Source organism: Vulpes lagopus, chromosome 4, assembly GCF_018345385.1.
Source record: "Vulpes lagopus strain Blue_001 chromosome 4, ASM1834538v1, whole genome shotgun sequence".
Classification (NCBI taxonomy): Eukaryota; Metazoa; Chordata; class Mammalia; order Carnivora; family Canidae; genus Vulpes; species Vulpes lagopus.
The window spans coordinates 46,791,255-46,816,120 of NC_054827.1; the positions used below are offsets into that span (position 1 = coordinate 46,791,255).

The 24,866-nt window shown below is 56.9% G+C and overlaps 1 protein-coding gene across 5 annotated transcripts; it reads right to left on the reverse strand.

Moving 5' to 3' along the window:
• Window positions 1–306: 306 nt before the first annotated feature.
• DBNL (drebrin like) lies at window positions 307–11,003 on the reverse strand. 5 transcript variants are annotated; one of them, XM_041752915.1, is made up of 13 exons: window positions 10,843–11,003; window positions 7,187–7,242; window positions 6,161–6,273; window positions 5,616–5,690; window positions 4,341–4,487; window positions 3,661–3,738; window positions 3,270–3,421; window positions 3,144–3,186; window positions 2,823–2,913; window positions 2,269–2,364; window positions 2,050–2,162; window positions 1,698–1,794; window positions 307–1,353 (listed from the first exon to the last, which is right to left on the reverse strand). In XM_041752915.1, the coding sequence occupies exons 1-13, from the start codon at window positions 10,923–10,925 to the stop codon at window positions 1,214–1,216; spliced, it is 1,284 nt and encodes a 427-aa protein (XP_041608849.1). In that variant the 5' UTR covers window positions 10,926–11,003; the 3' UTR covers window positions 307–1,213. The 5 variants fall into 5 exon arrangements, with proteins under 5 accessions (XP_041608849.1, XP_041608848.1, XP_041608847.1 ...); XM_041752914.1 differs by having other exon boundaries at window positions 3,144–3,189; XM_041752913.1 differs by having other exon boundaries at window positions 10,804–10,979.
• Window positions 11,004–24,866: the final 13,863 nt, after the last annotated feature.

Consider the following 24,866-nt stretch of genomic DNA (forward strand, 5'->3'; position numbering starts at 1 on the left):
TGGACGTCCCCACGCCTGAGAACAAGCCCACAGCAGCCTCAAAGCCTGCAACGTGGGACCTGAAACCCCCACGCTTGGGGGTGGTGGGGAGGAAACAAGATGGGCCACCTGCCAGCATCCAGGCCCAGTGGTCTCCTTAGAGCGACCTTCAGCCCAGGTGCTTCCACTTGGCACCTGCCAGGGCACACAAGGAATGGCCCTGCTGACATTCAGGGGGTGCCAGGGACCTCACTTGATGCGTACACACGCTGCCCTGTGTGGGCAGAGGGTCCCCATGGCATTCAGGAGACTGAAATGCAAGAGGCGGACTTTAGTCACATCTTTACTTTTATGCCTCTCCCAGGAGACCACGGTGGGCCCCAGGTCTGAGGGCGCAGCGTGCACACACACACCCCCCAGACACCCAGGAAGGGACTGGTTTCTACACGGGGGTATTCGGGTCACGAGAGGGCAGTGCTTGGTCCAAAAGCAGACACGAATGGGCCAGGACAGACAGGGTGAGACAGCAGGCACAGGCTGCTCTGGTTCCTGAGCCAGAGTCAGGGGAGCGCACACACCAGGGCCAGTAGAAGAGGGCATGCCACATGGAAGGACACGTTTGCTGATCCTACACACAGATCGGGGCTTAGTTATTTATCCTGTTCATACTGCTCACTGTCTGCCACGCAGGCAGGGGGACAGAACTGGGAGCACAGGGTAGGGTCCGGAAAGATCACCTACTGCTGCCCAAACTGTCACGACCCACTCAGACTTTGGTCCTAAACTCTCAGTTCACTGATGCTGAGCCTCGCTAACAGCTGTAGCCAGCACCCTTTAGAGCCAGGAAAAGGAAAAGGCAAATACCCCTGCGCAGACCGCCCGGCGTGGCAGTGCTGTCCCCCTCAGGCAGAGGCCACGGAAGGGCTGGCCATGGGCAGGGTGTGGCTCCATGTCCTCTGTGGGGTCAAAGGCCAGGCTGGGAGAGCCTGGGAGCTGCGATACCAAGTGTGGGAATCACAGGATATTGCTGCATCTAGGGTGACAAGAGGCTGAGCACCCAAGTCTGAGGGAGCCCAAGGGCTTGTCTTGTTTGGCGAGGGGGGGGGGGGTCCCATTCCTGGAGGAGCAGGGTGTGGCTCTTGTGCCGGGCACGCCACCTCTCCCAGAAGTAAGGAAAGCACATCTGGGTGGGGAAGGGAAGGATGGCCTTGCTGCAGCCAGCAGTGGAGGGTCCTCACTCAATGAGCTCCACGTAGTTGGCAGGAAACATGCCAAAGTGGCCATCTGGCCCGTAGCCACGCCACCAGCCCTCATCGATCACCTCGATGCCTGTGATGAGGTTCTCGGGGTCAAAGGAGATCTCAGTGTCGTCAGCTGTGGGAAGGGGAGTCTGTACTGGGGCTGGTGGTCGGGTGCCGGCCACTCCCCCTGGGGCCCCCCACTTCCACACAAGCAGCCTGCTTCCTGAGGCTCCGCCCAGGACCACTGGAGGCCCCGTGTCCAGGTCACCCACCCCTCTGGTCACACTTGCAGGCTCTAGCACAATGCTGGCACCTGGGATTCACACCAACACATGCTGGGCGGCTGCCCAGAGCACCAGGGGGAGGCCTGGGCTGTGCGGGCCGTCCACCCCATCCTCCCCTCCCCTTTCTATCGCCCTGAAGGAGCCTCCGAAGCCTGTCCCTTGACAGTGTAGCGGCGGGACCGCAGCACGTTACCTGCCTGGTAGTCGTACAGGGCCCGGGCACACAGCCCCTTCCCGCGCAGCCCCGGGTAGGAATCCACATGCTCAGAACCGGCATCCTGCTGCAGCACCTGCCCCCCGAAGGAGAGAAGGGAAATCTGGGGTTCTAGTTACAGGCTCACTGGCTACTGCTGCCCACCCTCCATGACCTCCCACGTCAGAGGTGAGGCAGACAAGTTACTGCAAGGGACTGCCCCAAGGTTACACGAGATAATCCGCATGTAGGGAGCTACTGAAAAGTCAGGCATCCCGTGACTAGCGTGGCTGAGAGAGCATTTCTGGGCACGTGACCCCTTCACAGCCAGGCCCTGCTGTGGGGAACTCACCACTGGGGGATCCTCATAGAGAGTCTCCTGCTCCGGGGGCTCCTCGTACACAGCCTCCTCTTCCACCTGCACCACACATGGCGGACCGCTGGACAGGGGCTCCTCATGGATATCTGCACAGGAGGATGCAGCCTACTCTGAGCCCAGGAAGGGGATCACACACCCTTCCTCCCTCCCACTTCCCGTCCCCAGCCCCCCAGGGGCGGCCAAATGCCTTGCCTGCCCTGGGCCTGGAGGAGGCCTGGGTGGGCTCCGGGCTGCGATGGGTCTCTGGCTGGGTGAGCTGTTTCTGCAGGAAGGGGCTCCTCAGCTTCCCTGCAAACCAAAGGTAAATGCACCTGCACTGGACAAGGAGAAGATCTGCATCCTGCACTGGGACAATGGCTGTCACACAGGAGGACGGGTGGCACACAGCAGCTGAAGCACCAGCGGCGTGCACACCTCAGACACCCAGGGCACAGCGTGGGAGAGGGCAGCAGTGTGGTCCCGCGTTGTGCGTGCTGCACCACAGGTTAATAGGGCCGGGCTGGAGGGTCTCCCCTCTGAAGCCACACATGGCCCTTGCTTTCTAGGTCTCTGCAGGATGAGGCTATGGGCAGGAAAGGGACACCTGAAGCCCAGGCTCCTCTCCAGAAGCCACTCTAAGGAGTGCAAGCTCTCCTTGCTCACTTGCCTGTCTGACGTGTCACTACCTCTGGGGGCCCCACACTGGGATCCTAGGCTCTCACTCGGCCTGCCCCCACCTCACGGTGAGGTGCAGAAGGAAGACTCACCTGGCTGGGGGCTGGAGATAGAAGTGGTGGACATGGCCCTCTCCTTCTGCTTAAAGATCTCCCGCGGGTGTGCTGGCTGACTGACCGGCTCCTGTGGGGAGTGCATGTGGACCCAGCGGTGAGGGGTCCCGGAGATGTGGGAGGGGCTCACGGGACTCGTCCTCACTGGCCGCTTCTGCCCTTCACTCTCCACTGCCACCTCCTGTGCACCCACAGGTCCCAGCTGGCTGCAGGACCTTCCCAGCGGCCCCCTCCCTAGGCCTGCTGGGCTGGGCCCCGGCATATCAGGGACCCCTCAGGGAGGGAGCACCCACGTCTCACCTGCTCTATGTTCCTTGAAGCCACTTCCTGCTGTTCACTCCTCCTGCTGGGGGAGCAGAGGGAGGTGCTGCAGCCCAGCTGCAGCCCATGTGGGACCCTCCCTCTGCCCTCCCTCTGGGGCCTCACCTCTGGGGTCCCTCACTGGCCTGTGCCTCTTGATAGCGCTGCTCCCGGAGGGCCGCCTCCCGCAGCTCCCGTTCCCGGCGCTCCTGCTCCAGTCGCTGCCGCTCCTCCTCTGCCCGCCGCTTCTCTTCCAGCCTGCGATTCTCCTCTTCCTTCTGCAGGGAGAGCCGACCCCGCCTGCCCCACTCAGCACTTGCACAGCAAGCAGGCGAGCTTCCCTTCCTGCCCCCCAACCCATGCAAGTGAGGCCTGTGCAGAAGCATGCTCGAGCACAGCCACTAATGAGGTTATTTATCATGAGAAACACAGGGACGGCAAGGAAGACACCCCGACACCTGGCATGCACGATCTCCTTGAGGGCTGGCTGTGCTCGACACACCTGCACAGCACTCACCTCTGCTTTGGCCCAGAAGCTGTCTTTGCCGACCCTTTTGATCTCAGAGATGGCGTTGGTCTTCTGGTATACAGAGCCCTGTGGACGACAGAGGATCCGCTACAGGACCGTCTGCGGGAGCACAGAACGTGAACAATAGTTGTGGGGGCCGTGCCTAGCAGCGGCAGTGGCACCTGGCCCAGGGCCTCTTCACCAAGATGGCCTGAAGGCCCCAGGAACCACTGGGCAATGCCAAGGGGGGTCTTTGGCTGCACTAGGCCCCAATGGATAGAAGCCAAGGAGGTTCTGAGGCTGACCGCTTCTAGGAGCTGGTCCACTAGCCTCAGACAGCTGGTCACCGTGCCAGTGTTCAGGGAGTCTCCATAGACTGCAGCGCTGCTTCGGGGAACTGGGCTCCCCATAACCAGGATGTCTGGTGTCTACCCACAGCTGGAAGGGGCCTGACCATCCAGCACTTGAAGCTCCCCAATGGTGCCCACCATCCAGGTGTAAGAGGCTCCAGAACAGTGAGTGGAACCAGCAGGCAGGGTAGAGGGCTGCTCCTCACGCCCACTAGCACCTGCCTACTAGGAGGCAGCTCCGGCTCTCTCTGGCCTGGGCTCACCATCTGCACCTAGATTTGCCTCCAGGACCGGAAGCCCATGAGGGATAAGACACCCTTGGCCCCGGGCAGCACTCACCACTGGGGCCTGAGGGCCTATGTCCTGGAAACGGCCACTCTCCTTGTGGAAGGCATAGTTGGCTCCTGAGGCCCTGGCCACTTTCTGCATGATGCACTCAGGCTCCACGTCCTCCTCAGCCCTCGCGTTGATGGTCACATGCGCCCCCTGCAGCAGGACGGCACCTAGGTGTTGCAGCTCCAGGAGAGGACAGGACGCAGCCCCAAGTCTGCAGAGCTCAGACAACTGCTGCCTGGGGTTCAAGGTCAGGAGACTCTGCTGGGGCCCTAGGCACGCTCTCCACAAGACCGACAAACTATCGTGAGGCAGAGAGCCTGTTCTCACCCCAGCACCTTGCCCCTGCCCAGGCTGATTCCCCAGGGCTGTGTGTTCGCTGCTAGAGGCCCAGGCAGGAAATAGTCCTGATTAACGAAATCAACAAATTAACGAAAAGCCAACTTAAAAAAGGATCTGGAAATGCAATTTCTGCAAAGAGCAAACCACTTATTTCTTCTTCCTTTTTTTTTTCTTTTTGTCTTATTTATTCAAGTAATCTCTACACTCAACCTGGGACTTGAACTCAGGACCCTGAGATTGAGAGTCGCTCACTCCTCACACGGAGCCAGCTGGGCGCCCCAGGCACCAATTTCTTCTTGAGAAGTCAGACCCATGACCTCACTCCCTGCTGGTAAACATCCAACAGCTTGGGATTCTCTTTCAGCTCCCAGATGGAGAAACTGAGGCATGTCTGAAAAAGCGTCAGCAGACTAGAAATCAAAGTCCTAGATATTTTTGCCAGTAACCAAAGAAATGCAGGTTATCTGACAAGCTAACAACAAAGGCTTCTGGAACTAAACGAGGTTCCACTGCGAGGACTGATGTAAATACACACAGAGGTTGGCTACAAACAGCGTACAGGGGAATGTGCCCGCTGAGGGGGCTGGGCACCTGCACCCTTCCTGCTCCTCCAAATCCTGACAACACGGCTGAATAAACCCTCACAAAACCAACGGAACCCAAGACCTCACTCCAGATTGGCCTTCCCTGTGCTTGAAAAGGACAATCGCCTGTTCCTCCCCGCTGCTAACACCAGCTTGCTGGTCGCTCTGGCCGCAGCATGGCCCTCTGGGTGCTGGCCGAGCAGGAGCACAGCAGCCTCTGCTTACGTCCTCAAGTCCAAAGAGAGCATCGGGGAGTGGGACCCACTTCCGGTTCTGGCTGTGATTCGCGCTCACGCCCGCCCAGGATCACAGGAGCCTGGAGACCTGTGTGAGGCCTTCAGGGTGCAACCCTCACCTTCAGAAAGCTGGCCATGGTGCTGACGTGGTTGGCGCACGCTCCCTTCCGCACATCGTTCACACCTTCGCCTGTCTGCAACATGACACACCGGCGTGACCTGCCAACTTCCCACCACCCTGCCTCCCTAGGGACCCAGCAGAGGGACAACTGTGACCCTACAGCAGACCATACGGTGAGCCCCACATCCTTCAAGTCAAGGAGATTCTTGAGTGCAGGATGACTGCCAGCTTCCACTGGTGGGGGTGGGGGGTTGCCTCAGAACCTCCTGGTCTCCCCAGGCCCTTCGCTCCCTCAGGACAACCCCCTGAAGGGGACGAATGTGTGGGTGTCCTGGACTGTACTGCTGGTTGTGGGAGTGGTTCTGGGCTAGCAGTGCCCCCACTGTCCTCTGGGGCACAAGGACTTCATCCACCACCTCTGAGCTGCCCCGAAGACAGGTCCTCCTCCGCTCCCACCACGGAAGGCAAAGGAGGAAAGCAGGAAAGGGAGCTTTTCGGGGTCACGCCTGGATAAGAACTCAGAGCCCCCCGGGTTCCACATACCCAGTTGATGAGGACAAATTTGGGCAGGCCAGAGTTGGGGTCCTTCACCCTGCAGAAGGCGTACATCACCTTCCCGCTGTTGAGCTCCTCCACCATCTCCTCCAGGCCCCCCTCTGCAGTGGGCACAGGGAGGGTCAGAGGGTCCCACACCTGCTGCCTGCCCTGGCACAGTGCCCCCCAGGAGAGGAACTCCAATCTGCCTCGGAACCAGGGCTCAGTGCTGCCTGCAGAATCAGACTCCTCGTCCTGCCCCCACTAAGCTGCTGCACAGGATCTGTGTCTGTGACAAGCACCTCAGGTGAGATGTTCCACATGCCAGCCTAAAAACCATTCGTATAAAACCCACAGACAGCTCCAGAAACAAAAATGCAACAAATGTTGACAGTCATGCAACAAAGTGGGCATGAAGCTTCCAAACAGAGGGTCTCTGCAACCATCTTCCTGCTGCCTGGACCCCACAAAGGGCCCTGAGCAGATGGGACCAGCCTGCAGTTGCGCTCGGGCTCAGCTCTCAGACCCTCCACGTAAAGATAAGGGAGTGACGGGGGCACAGGAGCGGGCCCTCTTCAGCTGTTATCAGCACCCCCAAACCCACCCAGGCTGTAAGGAGCTAGATCGAGTAATGTAGCTGAAGGGTCCCCACGGGCTTGGAGCAGTGCTGAGCCCCTACCCTGGGCTCTCACAGCAGAGCCTGAGTACCCCTGGGGTGCTGGCAAGAAACACAGGGGCCTGAGACCTCCTTCTAAGCAGATAACCAGCAGGGAGTGAGGGGCAGGTTTTCTAGCCCAGTCAGAACCACTGTGCAGCCAGTGGAGGAGGTGCTGGTGAGCACTCGCTGAGTAACAGAGCTGCATGTAGCTCCAACACCGACACTGTGGTGGGGAGCGGTCCTAACAGTCTCGCCACGTGCTGGGACACCTCTGTGCCCGCAGTCTCCTTGCGTTAGCTGTGATGGCCAAGGCCGCCAGGGAGCACCGATGCCTACAACCCGCCCCCCCCCCCCCGCCTTCACTGGGACATACTCACCCCCTGTGCCAGCCACACGGATGTCATTGCTGTTACCCTCATAGGTAAAGAGAGCCCTGAAACAAAACAAACAAGCTCTGTGGCCTTTGCCACACCTGCCAGGAGCTGAGCGTGACAGCCGCATGGGCCCCACCAGACCCCACGGGCCTCCCAGGTACGTGAACTGGAGAAGACAGAGAATTCCCGTGCCTTCCGGAACCAAAGCACCCCAGCAGGTGAGGCAGGAAATGGGAGTGCGCACACTGGGCATCTGGGAAGGCAGCCCAACACACACCCAACACCACAGCCTGGTGCCTGTGTGCTCTGCCTCCTGAAAGCCTGAGGAGTTGGTGCAGCAGGTCTCTCTGGGCTTGGGACTCTCCTGGAAAACCCAGAAGCCATATGGGCCATGACTCAGCATGAAGTCAGTCTCCTCACGGGACAGACTCCATGGTTGGGAAAACTCTTTCTGGAGGAGCCTTAAGTCTTCACAGGTGACCCTGGGCCGCACCTAAGAACTCTGGGAAAGATTCATGCCTATGAACTGGGCCTGAGGTGTTCAGGAAATACGGCAAATTTTATTACGTCTAGGGCATGGAAAGTTGCTTGACCAGCACAGAGGTGACCCATGGAGAACTTTCTGGAAGATGTGGCTTATCCACAGTCCACACAGGGCCCAACCATCAATAGCCGCAGTTCAGCTCCAGGCAGCGCTGGCAGACAGAGGGTGGAGGGGGTGGGGTGCTGACCCAGCAGACAGCAGGTCAGAGGCAGAACCTGGACTAGCGGGTCATGCCCCCATGCTCTGAGCACAGGCCTGCCCAGGCCGGCCAGACAGGGGCCACGGGGTAAAGAGCGTGACAGGAACCGGGACGCCTGGCTGGCTCTGTTGGTGGAGCGTGCGACGCTTGATCTCGGGTTGTGGCTTTACGCCCCATGTTGGGTGTAGATATCACTTAAAAATAAAACCTTAAAAAAAAAGAATCTGACAGGAATGAAATCAGCCTCCACTCAGCATCCCCAAGGCCTTGCTAAGGCCACCAGGCAGAGCTGCCGAGTGTCAGAAAGTGGGAAGAAAGGAGCCCCAGGCATAGCCGGTCTGCCTGGCAGGGGGGACAGGCCTCTGAGGAGGAGACACACACTAGAAGGAACGCGCCAACAGGGCAAAAATATGGGAGGTGCTGGATGTCCAGACTCTGGGGGCCGGAGTCCTGGCCAGCCTTCCTGCTGGAGGAAAGAAGCCTGTATATCTCGAAGCCACCCAGCCCTGGCTGCAGAAGACGGGGATGCCGGACAAGCTGCAGGGAGCAGAGATACTTCCTACTTCCAAGGGGCCCATGCCTGCTGCCTGCCCTCTACCTTCATTCCCCTCCACTCTGGGCTCCAGCCTAACCCACTTTCTGGAATGCTCCTGGCTCAGAGGTTCATTCCCACATTCAACAGACTTCGGTCCATCTTTCAAATCACCGTGGACAAGTGGTGTGCTCGCCTGGGCACAGCACACGGAGCGTGGTGCACCAAGCCTGGTAATACAACCCTTCCAAAAACACATACTGAGAACCTACCGCTTGCTGGTCCCTGGCATGAGGCTTCCAATAAACCCCAACAGGCCGGGACCATGAAGCTTACTTTCTAACAGGAGACAAAAAAGGAAACCCATCCAGACTAACACCCTGTCAGGCAGCAAAGTAGGTGCAGGAGATAAACTCACACGCCTCAGTCTAGAACCACCTCGGGAACCAAAGCAAAGACCTGTGATGCAGAGCTGATATGCGCTTGTTCCCCACCCTCCCTAGCTTCAGGCCCCCAACCAGCATAACCTGCTCTGTACCCACCAAGCCAGAGCCCACCTTGTCTTGCTGGTATCCTCTGCCCCATGTTCTGTACCCCTCTAGGTCACTGTCCATGCGAGCCCTGAGGGGACACAGCAGCCTTGCGCTGGGGACAGAGAGGGCCCAGCCTCTGTGGCGAGGAGAGCAGCGTCTGGCACGTATCTAGGGAAAGTCGCACAGGGCGCCAGGAGTCAAGTAAGGCCTCTCCAAGAAGGCAGTGTGGGGAGCCCCCCAGGGTGATGTGGAAGGGTGCTCTAGAATGGGGAAGCAGCAAGAGTGAGAGGGCTCTGAGGAGGAAGCAGCTCACAAGTTTGAGGAAGAGAAAGAAAGCCACGGTGGTGGCAAACAGGTGTGGCCCCAGTGTGGTAAGTGGGAGGGGTGGCCAGAGGGATCAGGAGCAGGCCACACAGCACCTAGGAGCCCAGGCAAGAGGTCTGAGCTTTATTCCATGTGAAAGAGGAAGCCACTGAAATTTAAGCAGTAACCTGTCTATATTTACTTGTTCAGCGAATAACTGGGGACAGGCCACACATTCTCTGTTGGGATGTTTGAGGCTGTGATGATGAGAGAAGCCAGGGTCCGTGCCACTGCGTGTATGACCTGCAGTGCTGCAGGAGGCTGGCTGGTCAGACGGAGGTGGGGGGCTCTGACTGGGCGAGGGGACAAAGGGAAGGTAGGGTGGCAGCAGACAGCTGTGAGACGCCCAAGGAATAGCTAGAAACGTGGGAGGCTTGGACTGCCCACTGGGCTGTGGGACCTCCTCCCCAAACCAGTGATGGTCCCTGAGAGTGAAGACTCCCGAAGGAAGGCAGTAGGAGGCCTAGGACTCCGTCACGTAAGTTAGCAAAGGCTATGCTGGACAAGAAAGGGGACGTGAAACAGCAACACCCTAAGCAAGCGGGACTGGAGAGGGACAAACAACACTCCCAGGTTCCAAAGTCAGGTGGCCTCACGTGGATGTGAACCGGGCACCCAGTGCGGCGGTATGGTGGTTTGGAGGAACAGCAGGGTTCTCTGAGAATGGGAGAGGCAGGACCGGGGTGGGGGTGGTGACACTTGGAAACTCATAGAAAAATGAGAGCCTGATGTGTGCGCGAACTCCGTACAGCATCGTGGGAAGGAGGCACTGAAGCCCTTCCCAACGCGTTCCCCACGAGCTGCTGCTCCCCGGCAACACCGCGCAGAAGGCCCACCCGGGGTCCCCTGTGTAGCCGGTGCTGCGGCGAGCGCGTGTCCCCAGGCCTCGGTGCTGGCTGCAGGGCTCCGCGGCTCTGCCACCCTGAGAGGGACCTGCCCCTGCCCCGGGAAGACGCTCCTTCACAGCCGGTCACCCTTGGTCATCACACTCAGCGTCTTTCTTAGGAAGTGCTCACAACTGGTCAGCGAAACTGAAGGCCACCGGGAACGCAGCGGAGGGCCACGCGCAGCCAGCGGGGCCTGCAGGACCCACAGCCGCCCAGGGCCACCGCACACCGACCGCCCGGGAGGGCGCCGGGGTATACGGGGGACGGGGCGGCCGCGCGGGGCTCACGCGGGAAGGGCTGCTCTGGAAGGAGGGAGACTGAAGCCCCCAGGCCCGGAAACCCGGAGCCCCACGCACACCCCTGCGCTCCCGGGCGGCCCGGCGCGGCTTCCATCCCTCGGGGAGGGCTGCGCAGAGCCCCTCGGCGCGGGGGCGTCCTGGGCGGGGCCTCCGGCGGGGAGCGCGGCCGGGGCGCGGCGGGGCCGGAGCGCGGCGGGGCCGGGGCGCGGCGGGGCCCCCACCCCCACCCCAGCGGACGGCGGGACCGCGGTGCGGCGGCTCACCTGCGGCCCCCGGGCCCCCCCAACCCCCCCGGGGCCCACCAGTCAGTCGGGGACTTCTCGGTGACCACCCTCACGTAGGCCTCCTGCAGCGCCGGCCCGTTCCGGCTCAGGTTCGCAGCCATCGCCGGCCCCGCGCTCCCCTCGCTACCGCCGCCGCCGCCGCCGCCGCTTCCGGGCCCCGCCCACCCCCGCGACCGGAAGCGGAAGCGGGGTGGAATGGCCCTAGGGGAGTGGGCGGGCTCGAGGGGAGTGGGCGGGGCCCGGCGCTCCGGGTAGGCTGAGCGGAGGAGCGCGGGCGCGGCCGTGGCCTGGGAACGCGGCTCCGCACCCCAGGCCCTCGCTCCGTGCACGAGTCGCGCGCGCACCGGGGGCACCGGCGGGAACGAGCGCCGCGTGCGGGCCACGGCTTCCTGGGCCTCTGAGCCTCCCCGCAGGCCCGCGCCCTGGCCCCAGGCTGCCCGGTGCGCCCCGGGGGCCCCCACGCAGGACCTCCCAGGACCCCGCAGGCCAGCGCGCCCCCGTTTCTTGCGAGATCAATCAGCGAAGCGGAGCCTCGGGGCGCCTGCGGGCAGGACCTGCTGAGGTCGGGGTGTTGGCGTCCAGCTGTGCAGATGCGGGCCTGTCGCCGCCATCTGGGCGCGTGGGTCACGGGCCCTGTGCGTCCTTGACGTTAGACTGACGGACAGTGGGGGCCGGGAACCCTGCACCCTTCAGGCCCTGCCGCCTGCAGCCCCTCCCGCCCGCAGTCCGCCCTGGGTCTGCCCTCCTGCAGGAGCCAGGTCTCCCCCTTCTCCAGGAACTGCAGGCCTCCCAGCTCCCCCGATCTTTCATTTGTTTATTCTTCGCTAACTCGTCCTCTGCTCTAGTTTTTCCCTCAGGACCCCTTCAGGTGACTTTCTGCTCCATCCCAGCCCCTCCCGCGGCTCCAAATCCAGGGACGGTCAGCCCTCGGCCTTACTGTTCAGTCTTCTCTTTGGCCCCAGTGCATCTTTGTTTTTTTTCTTCTTTCTCTGGAAGTGGTCTCTATTTAATCACTGCCTAGTTACTAGTTGCTTAATTCCCCTGGCTGCCAGACCCCAGCCTAGGGACCCAGGACCCCTGGGAGGTCAACATATTAGTCAACTTGGGGAGAACCCACATTGCCTGAAACAGGCTGTGCAGGCCGAAGAGACAGGTCTCTTGGTTCTGGAAATAGATGAGCTGGGTGTGGTAAGCAGGTGCATCCACGATGGTGAGGGAAAAGCAGGGAGACCCAGGCTCCATATAGAGAAGGCTCTTAGTGGGGTCCCTGGTGTGGGAGGGTGGGGGCGCCAGGATTTTGCTTTCTGCTCCAGGGTGTGGGAGCTTGTTTCCACCTGACAGGCCAGAAGAGGCCTCTCTGGGCAGGTAAACCTGGAGCAGACACTGGCTATGGGGTGGGGAGCACGGCGTGGAAGATCCAGGAAGAAGTGCTTTGGGCGGAGGGAACAAGATGTGTGGGGCTCTGAGGTGTGGGGGAGCCAGTCTAATGATGGGCTGATGATGGAGAACAGGGAGAGGGAGAGGAGGGAAGCTGGGTCCCAGGGGATCCTGTAGGTCAGGGAAGGACTTTGCGTTTTATTCCAGGTATAATAGAATCCCGGGGAGAAGGGGGCTCTAATTAGAGAGCATTGTGATCTGGTGATATTTTAAAGGGGTCCCTCTGGTTGCTCTGTAGATGCTTCCATGCTTGTTCCTCCAAGTGTGGCTTGTCTGTGTTCCTGTTTCCTCAACCTATCACTCTTTTTGGTCAGCTACTCAGTTTGAGAACGCGAGATGTCCCCAGAGGTCACCCCAGACTCCTCTGTCTTCTCCTTAACTGATTCCCTACTCTCCAATGAGGGTCCACGTGCTCTTCTTGCACGTGGGTGCACACAGAGCTGCTTTACTCCTGGTGGGTTCAGATGGCAGATCTTGGGCACAAAACCAGAGCCAGAGCCAGTGTCCTCTGCACTCTAAGGCAGCTGACCATGTCCTGAAGGCATCCAGGCCAAGTGTGGAGGGAGGATCTTGCCAACAGACTCCCTTTGGCGCCTGCCATGTAGATAGAACTAACAGCGTGAAGAAATAGACCACTACTGCTCAGTCATAAAAAAAGAAGGAAATCCTGCAATTTGCAACACCACGGATAGACCTAGAGGGTCAGTGAGTCAGACAGAGAAAGACAAATAATATGATTTTGCTCATATGTGGAATTTAGAAGAATGAACCAACCAACAAAACAAAACAGAGACAGACTCAGAAACAGAGAACAGACTGGTGGTTGCCAGAGGGAAAGGGGTGGAGGGGTGGGCGATTAAACAGGTGAAGGATAGGAAGGGGTACAAACTGCCAGTCGTGAATGTCACGGGGATGAAAAGTACAGCAGAGGGAATACACCTCAATAATGTGTGTGGTCACTTTGTGCGGTAACTCGTGGTGAGCATTGAGTAATGCACAGAATTGTCCAATCACTGTGTTGTACACCTGAAACCAATATCACACTCTAGATGAAGGATAGTTCAGTTAAAAAATATACATTATCCCCTTGTAAGACATATAGTAACACTGTGTATACACAGTTTTCATAGAAACAATGTACTGAATCAAAACAAGAAAAAACCCTGACAAGCACAGTGTTTGCGTCCATGTGGGCTCCTCTCACAGAGCACCACAGCAGGGGGCTGGTAAACAATGGAAATTTAGTTTTCACAGGACTGGAGGCGAGAAGGCCAAGATGAAAGGGCCAGTAGTTTCGGTGTCGGGTGAGAGCCTGCTCTCTAGTTAATAGATGCCTGTCTTTCGTGGAGTCCTCACCTGGTGGAAGGGGGTGAGGGGGCTCTGTGGGGTCTCGTTCAAAAGGGCACTAATCCCCCTCATGAAAAAAAAATCTCCTTCACGAGGGCTCCACCCTTCTGACCTAAAAGTCCCAGCTCCTAGTATCATCACCTCGGGGACTGGGATTTCAGTGTTGAAATTTCGGGGGACACAGTCATTCAGGTCATTGCGACCATTAAGTGGGGATTGCTGCTGATGCAAAGCCTTCATCAAAAGGAGTGTCCATTAGCAGAAAAAAACATTTTCTGAGAGCCACCGGGATGACATCTTTCCGCTCCAGCAACACATGGCTGCACTCCTACAGTTAGAGAAGTGGGACAATTGCTCTTCCTGTCCTAAACAGAAAACCTTACACTGCATGGTAAGTGGAACCCAGTAAACAAATACCTGATTAAAACAACACCGCCACCTTCCTAGTGGAGTCCCTATGATGATTTAAGCGGAGAGTAAGAAGTCAATGGCAAGGAGGTGGGCGAGCTGCCTTCCTGACCCTGGTTGGGGACTCTGGCCCTGGGGCAGGGGGGTACCTGCAGGGCGTTAAAGTCTCGGCTCCGAGGGGTGGCCCATGGCAAGGACAAAGCATCCTCCTGCAGCAGGAGGATTGCTCTCCTGACACCCCAACTGTTTACAGAGGCCATGCTTGCTGTGAGGGTCTCAGGCTCGCCCAGCCCCACAGCCACCCCAGCAGCCATGCCTCCATCCCCATCCTGGCTTTGGGAGCTGGTGGGCCCTTTGGCCTCTGGTCAATCCTGGCTTTCCTGTGCTCTGGCCAGGCTGCGATTATTCCTGAGAACAAACTCGGAGGCAAGGCTGGCACAAGCCCCAGAGGGCACTTCTTTCATTTCTTCACATGGATAGAGGGACAGAGGCAGCTGGTGCCTGTGTTTGTGCTACTGAGAGGTCTATGCTCCGATGACAGTGACTGTTTCCCTAGGGGTCCAGGGTGTGAAATGGTCACAAGCTAGCTTACGTGAATTGTGCCGTTCACTTCCCAGGAACACCCATATTCATCTTGCCAGTCCTCAGTGATGCTTCCCTGACTCCATTTACCTCAGTGCTCCCTGTGGCTCCCTGACGGCCCCAGGGCCCCAGTTTGGTAACAGCCATGTGAGAGAGCGTCCCCAAGTGCCAGGCCAGCAACCAGAATGTGCTGTGTGCCCTCCGGGGCCTAGTCTGGGCAGAGGTGCTCCCTCTGCCTGTGGAGTCTTCCTCCTTGTCCATGCTTCTCCACCCTGTGGCTTCCTCAGTGGGCTACCAGAAGGCACACAGCATGCTTTCTTTTTCTAATTCTCGTTCCCTTCCTTCCACAGCTTGCACACTGTAATCATGGAATCAATGCTTGGCTAAAGCCTTGATAGCATTAGGAAGTGATTAGGAGGGCTAGCCAGCAGTGACAACCTGCTCCTTCCTATGAGCAGCCCCAGGCACCATTATGGGGGGGCAGGGGGTGGGGGGGGCAGCGGAGGTGAAAGGCAGGCTCCGAGGGGCCAGCTCTATCATTGCCCCCCAAAGCGGAGCCCGGCCCAGCCCCTGCATTTGGAAGAAGCCCTGTTACAGATAGTCTGTGGGCCTCTCTGCGGGGTGGTGAGTGGAGGCCTGGGACAAGCAGGGAGGGTAGGGACGGAAGGAGACATTTTTCAGGGAACTCAAGAAATTGCTCTCTGGTTTGATAGTTTTTATGGATTCTCTATGGCTGTTTGGTTTTGTGACTGATAAAATCTGTCAACAGAGAGAAACTGGTGTGATGGGGATGACGAGGCCAGCAGACTGGCCAAGAAGAATGATAGGTACTTCTCCTGTCACCAGCAGGCAGCACCACCTGGCACTAGGCTGCTGTCCCAGGGAATGACAGCCACATCCTCCATTTCTCACAGGACCAGCCTTTACCCAGCACTGCTGGGGAGGAAGCATGTGTCATAGTGAGAAGGGCCAGTGGAGGAACAGAGGCAGAGGACAAGGAGGGGGTGGTGAGGGCCCATGGTGACCTCGAGGCTCTTTCTCAGCACCACCTCTCCCTGGGTACGAGGGACAGACCTCAGGCAGAGAGATCTGCAGACCAGTCCCCCAAGCACGTCTCTGCCCCCTCCTTCTTTTTAAAGATTTTATTTATTCATTTGACACAGAAAGAGAGACAGAGAGAGAAGAGAGGGAGTGCAAGCAGGGGGAATGGCAGGGAACTACAGAGGGAGAAGCAGATTCCCCACTGAGCAGGGAGCCTGACGTGGAACCAGATCCCAGGACCCTGAGATCATGACCTGAGCCGAAGGCAGACGCCTCACCCACTGAGCACCCCCCCCCCCAGGTTCCCCTTGCTGTTTTCTGGCCCCCGAAGAGACTTAGTCTTGACTTGCAAAGACGGAAGCTGCCCATCCTCGGGCATTTGCAGTGAGGTGTGGAATCCATGGCATTGACATGATGCTCAGCTGTGAGCTGCGAGGACTGCTGGACGTGTGCGTCCCAGCATTTTGATCCCTTGTCAGGATATTTTGACCCTGTGCCACATTCTTGGAACTTCCGGCTCTTCCCAGAGCCTGACAAAGGACCAGATCTCAGCACCATCCAGCAAACCCAGATACCTGTGGTCGGGGTCAATAGTTATCTGACTGAGCACACACATCCTCCCAAACTCTCTGGCCCGCAGAGAGGGGTAACACATCATACCCCCAGGTGGGTTTTGGGATCTGCTGTCCAGTTGCTAACCTAGGACTTGCCTTGGATACACGTGTCTGAGCTTGGGTGACACAGGAGCTGCAGGCAGCACAGTGCATTTTAAAATAAGGCTTTGACCTCAGAAACCTGTTCTTGGGGCTGACCTGAGGCCTGGAAAGCATGACAAGCAGGCAGGTTCCCTGGGGGAGAGAGTCTGGGGGTGTGCAGAGTCAGGCCTGAGGAGCAGCACCGTAGGGACCTATCCCAGGGTTCTGGCGGGTACGTGGCAGAGCTCAGGCTTCCAAGGTGATAATGCACAGTGTGGCCTCTGAAGGGCTGGCTGCATTCTCTCTGCTCCGTCTCTCCAGCACAGCGTACAGGCTGGGGGACATTTTCAATGGACTCAGAAAGGTCACCAGCTCCCCGGGTCATAAGCTGTAGTGCTTGAAAGGCTCAGCATGGCACCTGCAGTCTCAACGCCAACCTGGGCCTAGATATTCCCTCTCTGAGCCTCTGATTTGTCTCTAAAATGTGAAACTGCCCCACCATCCTGTGTTTTGTGATGCTTGGCTGCAAGGTATGAGGTGACCACTGTCTGAAGTGGCAAAGCCAAACGCATAAACTTCCCAGGGACTATGGTGATGATGGCATTCTCCCCATCTGGTAAGATTTATCTTCTTGTTTAAGTGAAGACCAAAGGGATAGCAAAAAACAAAACAAAACAAAAACCAAAAATATAAAAGCCAATCCTCACCATGATGAGGCAGAGAATGGGGCCCGTGGAATCCTAATGATAGCCTTCTGGTAACAGAGGGTCCTCCATGGGGACCCCACAAAGGGATCAGACCAAGGCTCACACTGCTGCCAGTTTTGCTAAGAAGTGATGTGAACCTCAGGAAACTCTCTGGAAAGCGTCAGCAGTGAACTTGTGCTATAATTTGGGAGTTTCTGGAGCAAAGCAACCTCCTGTGATCCCCAGGTCCAAGGTCTGGAGGCTTCCTTCCAAACTCTGCAGACCTTTCCTTCTCTGCCTCCTGCCCTTGCTCACCCAGCACGACGTCCATGGCTGTTCTGGGAGTGGACCACCCTTGGAACCCACTTAGAGAAGACCATTTAGAGACCCTCAATTTTCCTCCATCTGTGAGGGTTCAAGGAGAATAACTCCTCTCTTGCCCTCCTCCCAGGGAACCTGATCTCAAACCTCAGAGCTCTAAGGGCAACCCTGAGAACCTGTTGCATCAGAAACGGAAGAATGGAGGCCAGTCACTCAGCAGGGATCATGTCACTCATGAAGAACATGTTGAAAGTTTGCTGTTCTGAAAGCTTCCTGGAAGAAAAAAAAGTAGACATAAATGTCAGATATCGCTTAGGGTGATGAGTGAATTATGTTTTAATTTATCCTTAATAAAAGTCTGCTCTGCTCCGCTCCCTGTGTTCTGGTCTGTGAATGGCTCATACTTGGACCTACTGGAGGTTCCAGGTAGGAACACAACCCAAATCTCTCTAGGTTTCACAATTTTGCTCTTGCTTCTAAAAAGACTGTCATCTCTGATGGAGCGTTATGTGCTTTATGTCCTGGCATTCTATTGGCTGCTTCTCAGTGTGAAGGGAAAGCAGCAGCACTCAGGGCTAGAGAGAATGCCCAGTAGGAGCCACAGGGCAAGGCCCCCACTTCCCAGGGAGGCTAAGCTGAGAACCCAGGTCCAAGGTCTGGAAGCTTCCTTCCAAACTCTGTAGCCCTGTGAAGGCCCCATCTGGCCTTTGAGTGCAGGCCTTTAGTGTTCCCAATTCCCACGGAGGCTCACGGCCTAAGCCGAGCCTTCCCAAGACGGGGCTCTTCAGCAGATTTGATGGGAGGTGAGCCTGCACAGTCTGCCTTGGACACCCCAAATGCACTGAGTTCTAAAAGGCAAAAAGCTCATGGTGAGGGGCAAGGTTAAGGCTCCTGTCTGGCACGGTAGTGAGTGATGCTACCCTTAGTGAGGCTGGAAACGGGACAGGTGGGGCACTGTACCCCCAGGAGATGGGTAGTGGGTCCAGTGGCAGAGCTGTTTCTGTGAAGCTAGGGAGGCTGGAGATCATAACCGTGTCTGCTGATTCATCAGGAAGCTCAGTGGCTGAGAGTGGCTCAGCATCTGGGGCAGCTTCTCTCTCTCTCTAAATAGGCTTCATGTCTCATGTGGGCTTGAACTTATGACCCTGAGATCAAGGTCACCTGCTCTACTGACTGAGCCAGCCAGGCACCCGGGGGCCAGCCTCTCCTGCACAGTGTTTCTGTGCCCATGCTCTCACTAGTCCGTGGTACCCAAAAGGAAAGAGGGGGTGACACTCTTACCCGAACTGTTCACTTCCTTCTAGTGCAGAGTGGAGAACACACCGAATGCTGAGGAGATGCTGCTGCTTCTTGTCGAACACTTGGGGCTGATGAGTGAGGGAAATAAAGGGTGGTGGTCATAGTGGAGGTGAGTGTGGCCAGGGGATTCCTGGTTGCTCAGTGTGACTAGCTGCTGTGGGAGCTGCTTCTGTGGCAGAGCTGCTCCCTTCCTCTGGCCCCGTTCTATAACATGGGGGCATGGGGCTGGGGACAGGTGCACAGAGACCCCTGGGGGCTAGTTCCAGGCTGTCCAGCACCAGGCCACAGGCTTTGGAGCCTGGCCACTGGGAGTATCCTCGCCACCCTGGGCAGGTGTGGGGCAGGCACATTTATCCTGGGCCTGGGCATTTATCCTCGTGCTCGAACAAGACCTGGTGCCAGGAGAATGTAAGTAAGAGAGATTTGTCATCAGAGGAGGCAATGAAGAAACTCGTGTTTGGTAGATCTAAAAATCTCCTAATAAGTGTTAAATAAATACAAACAGTTTAAACTCTAGTCAATTAAAATCTCTGTCATTCAGGAAAACTCAGTGAGGGAAATAATGAGATCTATAAAGGTTTCAAGAAAAATATGTTGGAAAAACCGCATTTCATTTTAACCTCTTCAGGCGGAAGAGAAGAAATAAACCAAGAGATTCAGTGGAGATGTTCTTGGAAAGACCCAGTGATCCCTGCTGGCCCCGGGCCCCATCCACTGAGATGCAGCTCAGCTCCCAGGGCCACTGCACCTTTTTTGCCACGGCGTCCATGCAGGTGACCGCCTGGGAGGATGAGTCTCTGCCTGTACCTGCGTCACCAACCCCGGCCAGACCCCATGCTCTAGTGCATGGCGTGTGCCTGCCAGATGGGCCACAATTCTTCACTTCTAGGTCGGGTGATTGCCTTTAGAGTGTTGGCAGAGAGGCTCTGTCAGTAGCAACAACACACTGCTGACTTCTGAGCCTCAATCAGCAAACCGACCTCAGCAGTGTTTCCTGCCTCCACCGGCCTTGACCTCACCCTCATATATCTGAGCAGACACAGCCTCGTCTCATGCTACTAACCTCAGACTTTAGTCCGGAGTTGTCTTGCCATCATTCTCCTGAGTTCATACCTGGTTGACCATTGATGCTGGTGGGCTCACAGGCACTACTATTTTAGGGTTCAGTTGCAGCAGCTGGTAAGTTGCCCAGGAGGGCGAGCTGCTTCTACCACCTTCTCCGTCCTCAGAGTAGGAGGATATGTTCACGAGAGGGACGGGGGTCTGAGGGCATGCACACGCTGTGAGAACCTGCTTCATCAAGAAGCGGCACCTTGGGATGGGGCCCCAGGGGCAACCAGATAGGACACACACTTCTCTCTGCTGGCCTTGTAGGTGTGAGCTCCTCTGGCAGCAGAGGGCCAGTGGGGCTGAGGTCCCAGGGCAGGCAACTGAAGGGTAAGTGCCCTGGGTCAGCTGCAGCCATGAGACTGCCAGGTGGGCCTGGGTCCGGGGAGCCCTCCACGGATAGAGCAAGTCTTCCCTTCAATACCCATCTGAACTGTTCTGCTTGATGTTCCAGGCGTCACAGAAAATTCGCTCTGCCCACGGACTGGCTGAGCAGCGCCAGATACGGCTGCTCCAGGGCCTAGTTCCCTGCTCTGCTGAAAGCCACTGTCTTTGGCCACACACCATGCATCTCTGTGGCCTGGTCCTAGGCCCCACTCACCAAGAAGGAAGTGGAAACTTGGAGCATTGCAGTCCAATGCTATCTGTCCAGAGTCACAGAGAGAGAGAAGAGTGCTCAGTGAAGAGCAGGGCGGCCATGCTGCATGCCTCTACCTCTTCTGACACCCTCTGCACCATGGGACGTGCAGCACATCCCTGGGCTCTGAGGGGGAGATAAGGACATCTGAGCCCGTCTTCCGAGGGGAGGGTGAACTCCAGAGTATGAGCTTCATGCACGAACCTGGATGACTGCATTCTTCCTTCCATGATTCGGCCTGAAACAGACCTCTCTCCTGATGACCTTCCCGAGCCCACCTTGTGTCTCTGGGCATGTGGACCATGCTAGTAACCCCCACCTCTCCGGTCATCCCCCAGCACCCCAAACATAGTTAGCCACGGGGAGTGTTTGCACCACAGAAGCCAGCAAGCATGAAACTGAGGGCCACGTTTCACCCCACGGGGTTGGTTTTCAAACACGTACCCCAACTCCACCACGGGTGAGTGCTCAGCATCCAGTGTGTCTAAATGCCTGATGCGTGCGTGCTCAGCGCTCAGGAAGCAGCAGTACGGTTGTCAGGGCTACGGTGGACTTGGGTAAGTAAGGTCATGGGAGGTGCCAGAGGACACATTCAGATGTGCAGTGTGCCTCCCGACTCTTGCGCAGGGGTCACATCGTCTGCGATGCCACATGAATGAGTGAGCTCCTGGGAGGAAGGTCTGGAGAGGCTGTGGGAAGCACGGGGGGCAGGAGAAGCTGGCAGCACCGGCTGAGCCCTTGACACCCCCGGCCCACTGGGCTTCTCCCCAGCACAGGCTGTCCCCTGGCCCGAGAACACATGTCCCTCTTGATTGGGGTGCTGAATGAGCACTAAGACCGAGCATGCCCTGAAAGGCCAGAGGTGGTCTCCACTGAGACACACCAACCAAGGAGTTTCAAATGCCAACTGGCATTTCCGAGAAGCACAGTATGATTCGAAAGCAACCATTCCACTCGAGCATTGCACTTCTGTGCCTGCCCAGGGTGGTTGGAAGACTCAGGTCTGAGTCCCAGTTCTATGACTCGGAGGTCTTTGGGCCTCAGCATAACCATCTGGTTCGTTGTGATGACAGCACCTGCCTGCCACCCGGCCAGCACTGTCGTAGGCTATGCATTCTGTGCTGTGTGTGACATACACAAGTGCGTCCAGTACAGAATCAAGGAAGACAGCACGTCCGGGATGCTGTCATCAGGACTGTAGAAGGAGGGACAGGGGCTGTGAAGAAGGCATCCAGGACGGGAGGAGTAAACCGCCCACATCAGTCGCCCTGAAGGAGAACTGTGGGAACAGGCATGGATGTGAGACTCTCCCTGTAGACCCTTCTATGCCTTTTGAATTTTGAACCCATGGGAATTTATTACCTACTCAATTGATATGTAAATAAAATATTTGATTAATTGTGAAGGACTCTATAGGGTGAAATTGGGTAGTAATTATTGTTTTACATAACAAAGATAAAAATAAGCCCCCAAACGGGAGGGCTGGAGCACAGAGCATCACCCAGGAAAGGAGCAAGATGTGAAATAAGTAAACTATCCATTGGTTCTATCCAGAGTCCAGAGCTCACCCTAGGTCGTGGATGTCCTGTCAGTCATCCTTGATGCCTCCCGGGCAACATGATGTGGAGATTCTTAGAGTCCTTTACTATTATTTCTGTCACAGATGCCCATTCTGCAAAGACTTGTGGTGTACAATCTCCTTGCACAAACTTCAGCAAGTAGAGGGGCCCCAGGCCCTGAGGTCGGTGGTACCTTCCTTTCTGGGGTCTCTGGAGCGTTTGGTGGCATGGAGTCAGGAGATGGCAGTCCTTTCCCAACAACATTTTTTTTTTTTTTTTTTTTTGCTAACAAAATGTATTCCCTACTGTTCTGTTTCTGTGCCTGTGTCCATAAAAGCTTTTCTCTTTAGTGCTAAATCACAGTATCTTTCTGCAGACATTTTTATTTTTATTTTATTTTTATTTTTATTTTTTTATTTTTTATTTTTTTTCTGAAGACATTTTTAAAGCAATTAAACACAACACACAACAATGAACTTAGCTCAATAGTCACTGCCAAGACTGGCTCATGCATACAGATGGTTACGACTCAGTCACAACCGTTGCCTGGCTGACAGCGATTTTAAGAAGCATCCCAATTTCAGAGATGTGAAAATGTGAAAAAATGTTCACTTTCGAGTAGATGAAATATAGTATTAAGTACACTTCCCTGGACTTCCAAATTCTCTAAAAATCAGTAAAAAGTTAACTAAATTTTTTTGAAAAGACAAATCAAGCATTATGCAGTCATTGAAATGATAGCTTCTAGGGGTATCTGGCTGGCTCAGTAGCAGGTCTAAGGGTAACAAGACCTCTTGATATTTCCTGGTTCAGGAATGAGCAGGGGACTTAATTCATAACAAGGAAGCGAAGGAAAAAAATATATTTGCTGGGCTTTCTGAGAATTTCTGGAAGCTAGTGGGTCTCATTTCCAGGGGAAGTCCAGTGGGCTGTGGGGCCCAGAGCTGGACAGGCCAGAGAATCTCCCAGAAACAGAGCAGGAGCCCGGAGTTGCTCCCAAAGTCCTGCGAGCGAGGCAGCTGGGTCTCTGTCATTGGTCAGCGAAGGCTTCCTACCTCATCCCAGAGCTGCCTTCTCAACACCCTTTTCCAGTTAGCATTTGTGTCATTCCTTCCTTGCTACATAATTTGCAACATGGAAATGTAGGAGCTCTTGTTCAGTAATTATTAAGAATTTTAGGCTGGTGACTGCGCAGCATTAATCCAGGGGCAGGACTCATCACAAGGGCCCATTACCTGTAGTAATGAAATGTATGGGTGTGGCTGTCACAGGGAGCTGGGATACAGCTCAGGCAAGGCACTAATCATTCCCAGCCTCCTGTCCCACAGGTTTGTGTAGAAAGTTAAACGAGATGATACATGTTTAGCAAGTGCCTGGCATGTTCCAAGCACTCAGTATGAGTTAACTGCCATTGATACTGCAAATTCCTCATAAAGTGAATAAATGCCTGGATGAGCACTGTTGTGCAGTGAGCTTACATTTGATTGCCAGAAATGGAATTACAGGGTCTCTATGGGTATGACTCATTTTTTTATAAGTAGTTCTCCAAAAAGGAACGTTTTTGGCAAATTATTCTCTAAAAGGGATCATCTGTCACCCTAGGACTCCAAAGCAGGTGAGTCACAAGTTGCGATCTGCGTTATAAAAAGTTGTGGCTGCAACGTGGCTGGAGCGGGAGGCCCTGTAGACTTGGCTCAAGTTAATGCCTCTGTGGGATGGACACGAAAGCAGGAGCAGGACTTAGATGGCAGGGCAGAAGTTAGGACCCATGGGACTTGAGGACTGCACGCCACCCCCACCCCATCCCCCACGCGTGAAAGTAAGAGGGAGGGGCCGCCTGGGCAGCTAGGGGGCGGTGGCGTCATTGCCTAAGGACCCGCACATGGGCACATGGTGCGGGCGGTTAGCAGGGCTGATTTGAACTTGCAGTTTGGAACACGCAGGCTGATAAGATCTGTAAACGGGGAACTGGTTGGAATCAGTTTGGACGTGAGGACGACGTGGGACCCACAGATCCAGGTCGTGGAAGTCACGGGGCGATTGGGAACTTCCCTGAAAGAAAGCCTTAGAGGAAGACAGCAGAGCTGTCTTTGCGGGGGTGTGCCCTGACCACGGAAGGCCTCGCTCCGTGACTGCACGTCGGGGTCAAGGAGGCGACCGCTCAGGTGCTTTGGAGGGGTAACCTAGCGTTGAGTTACGGGTGCTCCTTCACGACACAGGGAGCGGCCACGTTTGACGCTGCGAGAGAAGCGAGGTACAGAGTACAGCACAACTAGTTTTCGGCAGGTGGCCGATCTGGACATGCCTCCTCCTACCGTCGGGCAGGCTCCGGACGCTGGCGATCTCACGAGGACTCCCGGCTAGCCGCCGTGACCCAGGCCCGCCAACCCGTGCCCATCCCCGGCCACCGCCACCCGCCGCCGTCCCTGCTCCGCCCCCAGGGCTGCCCGCGCTGGGGAGCGTGCGAGTCCCTTTCTGCACCGGCAAATTCCCACGTGACGTGTCCCCGGGCCCCAGCTCCAATCTCCAGGCCTCTGGCAGCGCTGCAGAGACCTCGACGAGGGCGAGCGCTCCTGGCTCGGGGACTTCCCCCCCGACCCCCGGGCCGCCCCGCACCCCTGGGGACTCCTGGGCAGGACCCCAGGCTCCGCCGGCGAGAGGCCCCACCCACCGCCCACCTGCCCCCGCCCCCTGACTCCCGCCTACCAGGCCCCACCCCCGGTTTCCCCGCCCACCGACCCCACATGGCCCCGCCTTCCGCCCTCCAGGTCCCGCCCACCTGGCCCACCTGGCCCCGCCTTCCAGGCCCTCGCCCTTCTGACCGCAGGCCCCCTAGGCCCCGCCCCCACGTGACGCGAGCCTCACGTGACGCGGGTGCTGCGCCTGCCCTTTTAAGGCGGCTCCGCGGCGGCTGCGCGGGGTC

Excerpts from the sequence above, each read along its gene's own strand:
- DBNL (XM_041752912.1), bottom strand. The coding sequence starts at position 10,925 with ATGGCTGCGAACCTGAGCCGGAACGGGCCGGCGCTGCAGGAGGCCTAC. Across the intron at positions 4,488-5,615 it reads CCATGGCCAGCTTTCTGAAG|GGGGCGCATGTGACCATCAA; the intron begins GTGAGGGTTGCA and ends GTCCTGCTGCAG. Across the intron at positions 3,739-4,340 it reads TAGGCCCTCAGGCCCCAGTG|GGCTCTGTATACCAGAAGAC; the intron begins GTGAGTGCTGCC and ends TGTCGTCCACAG.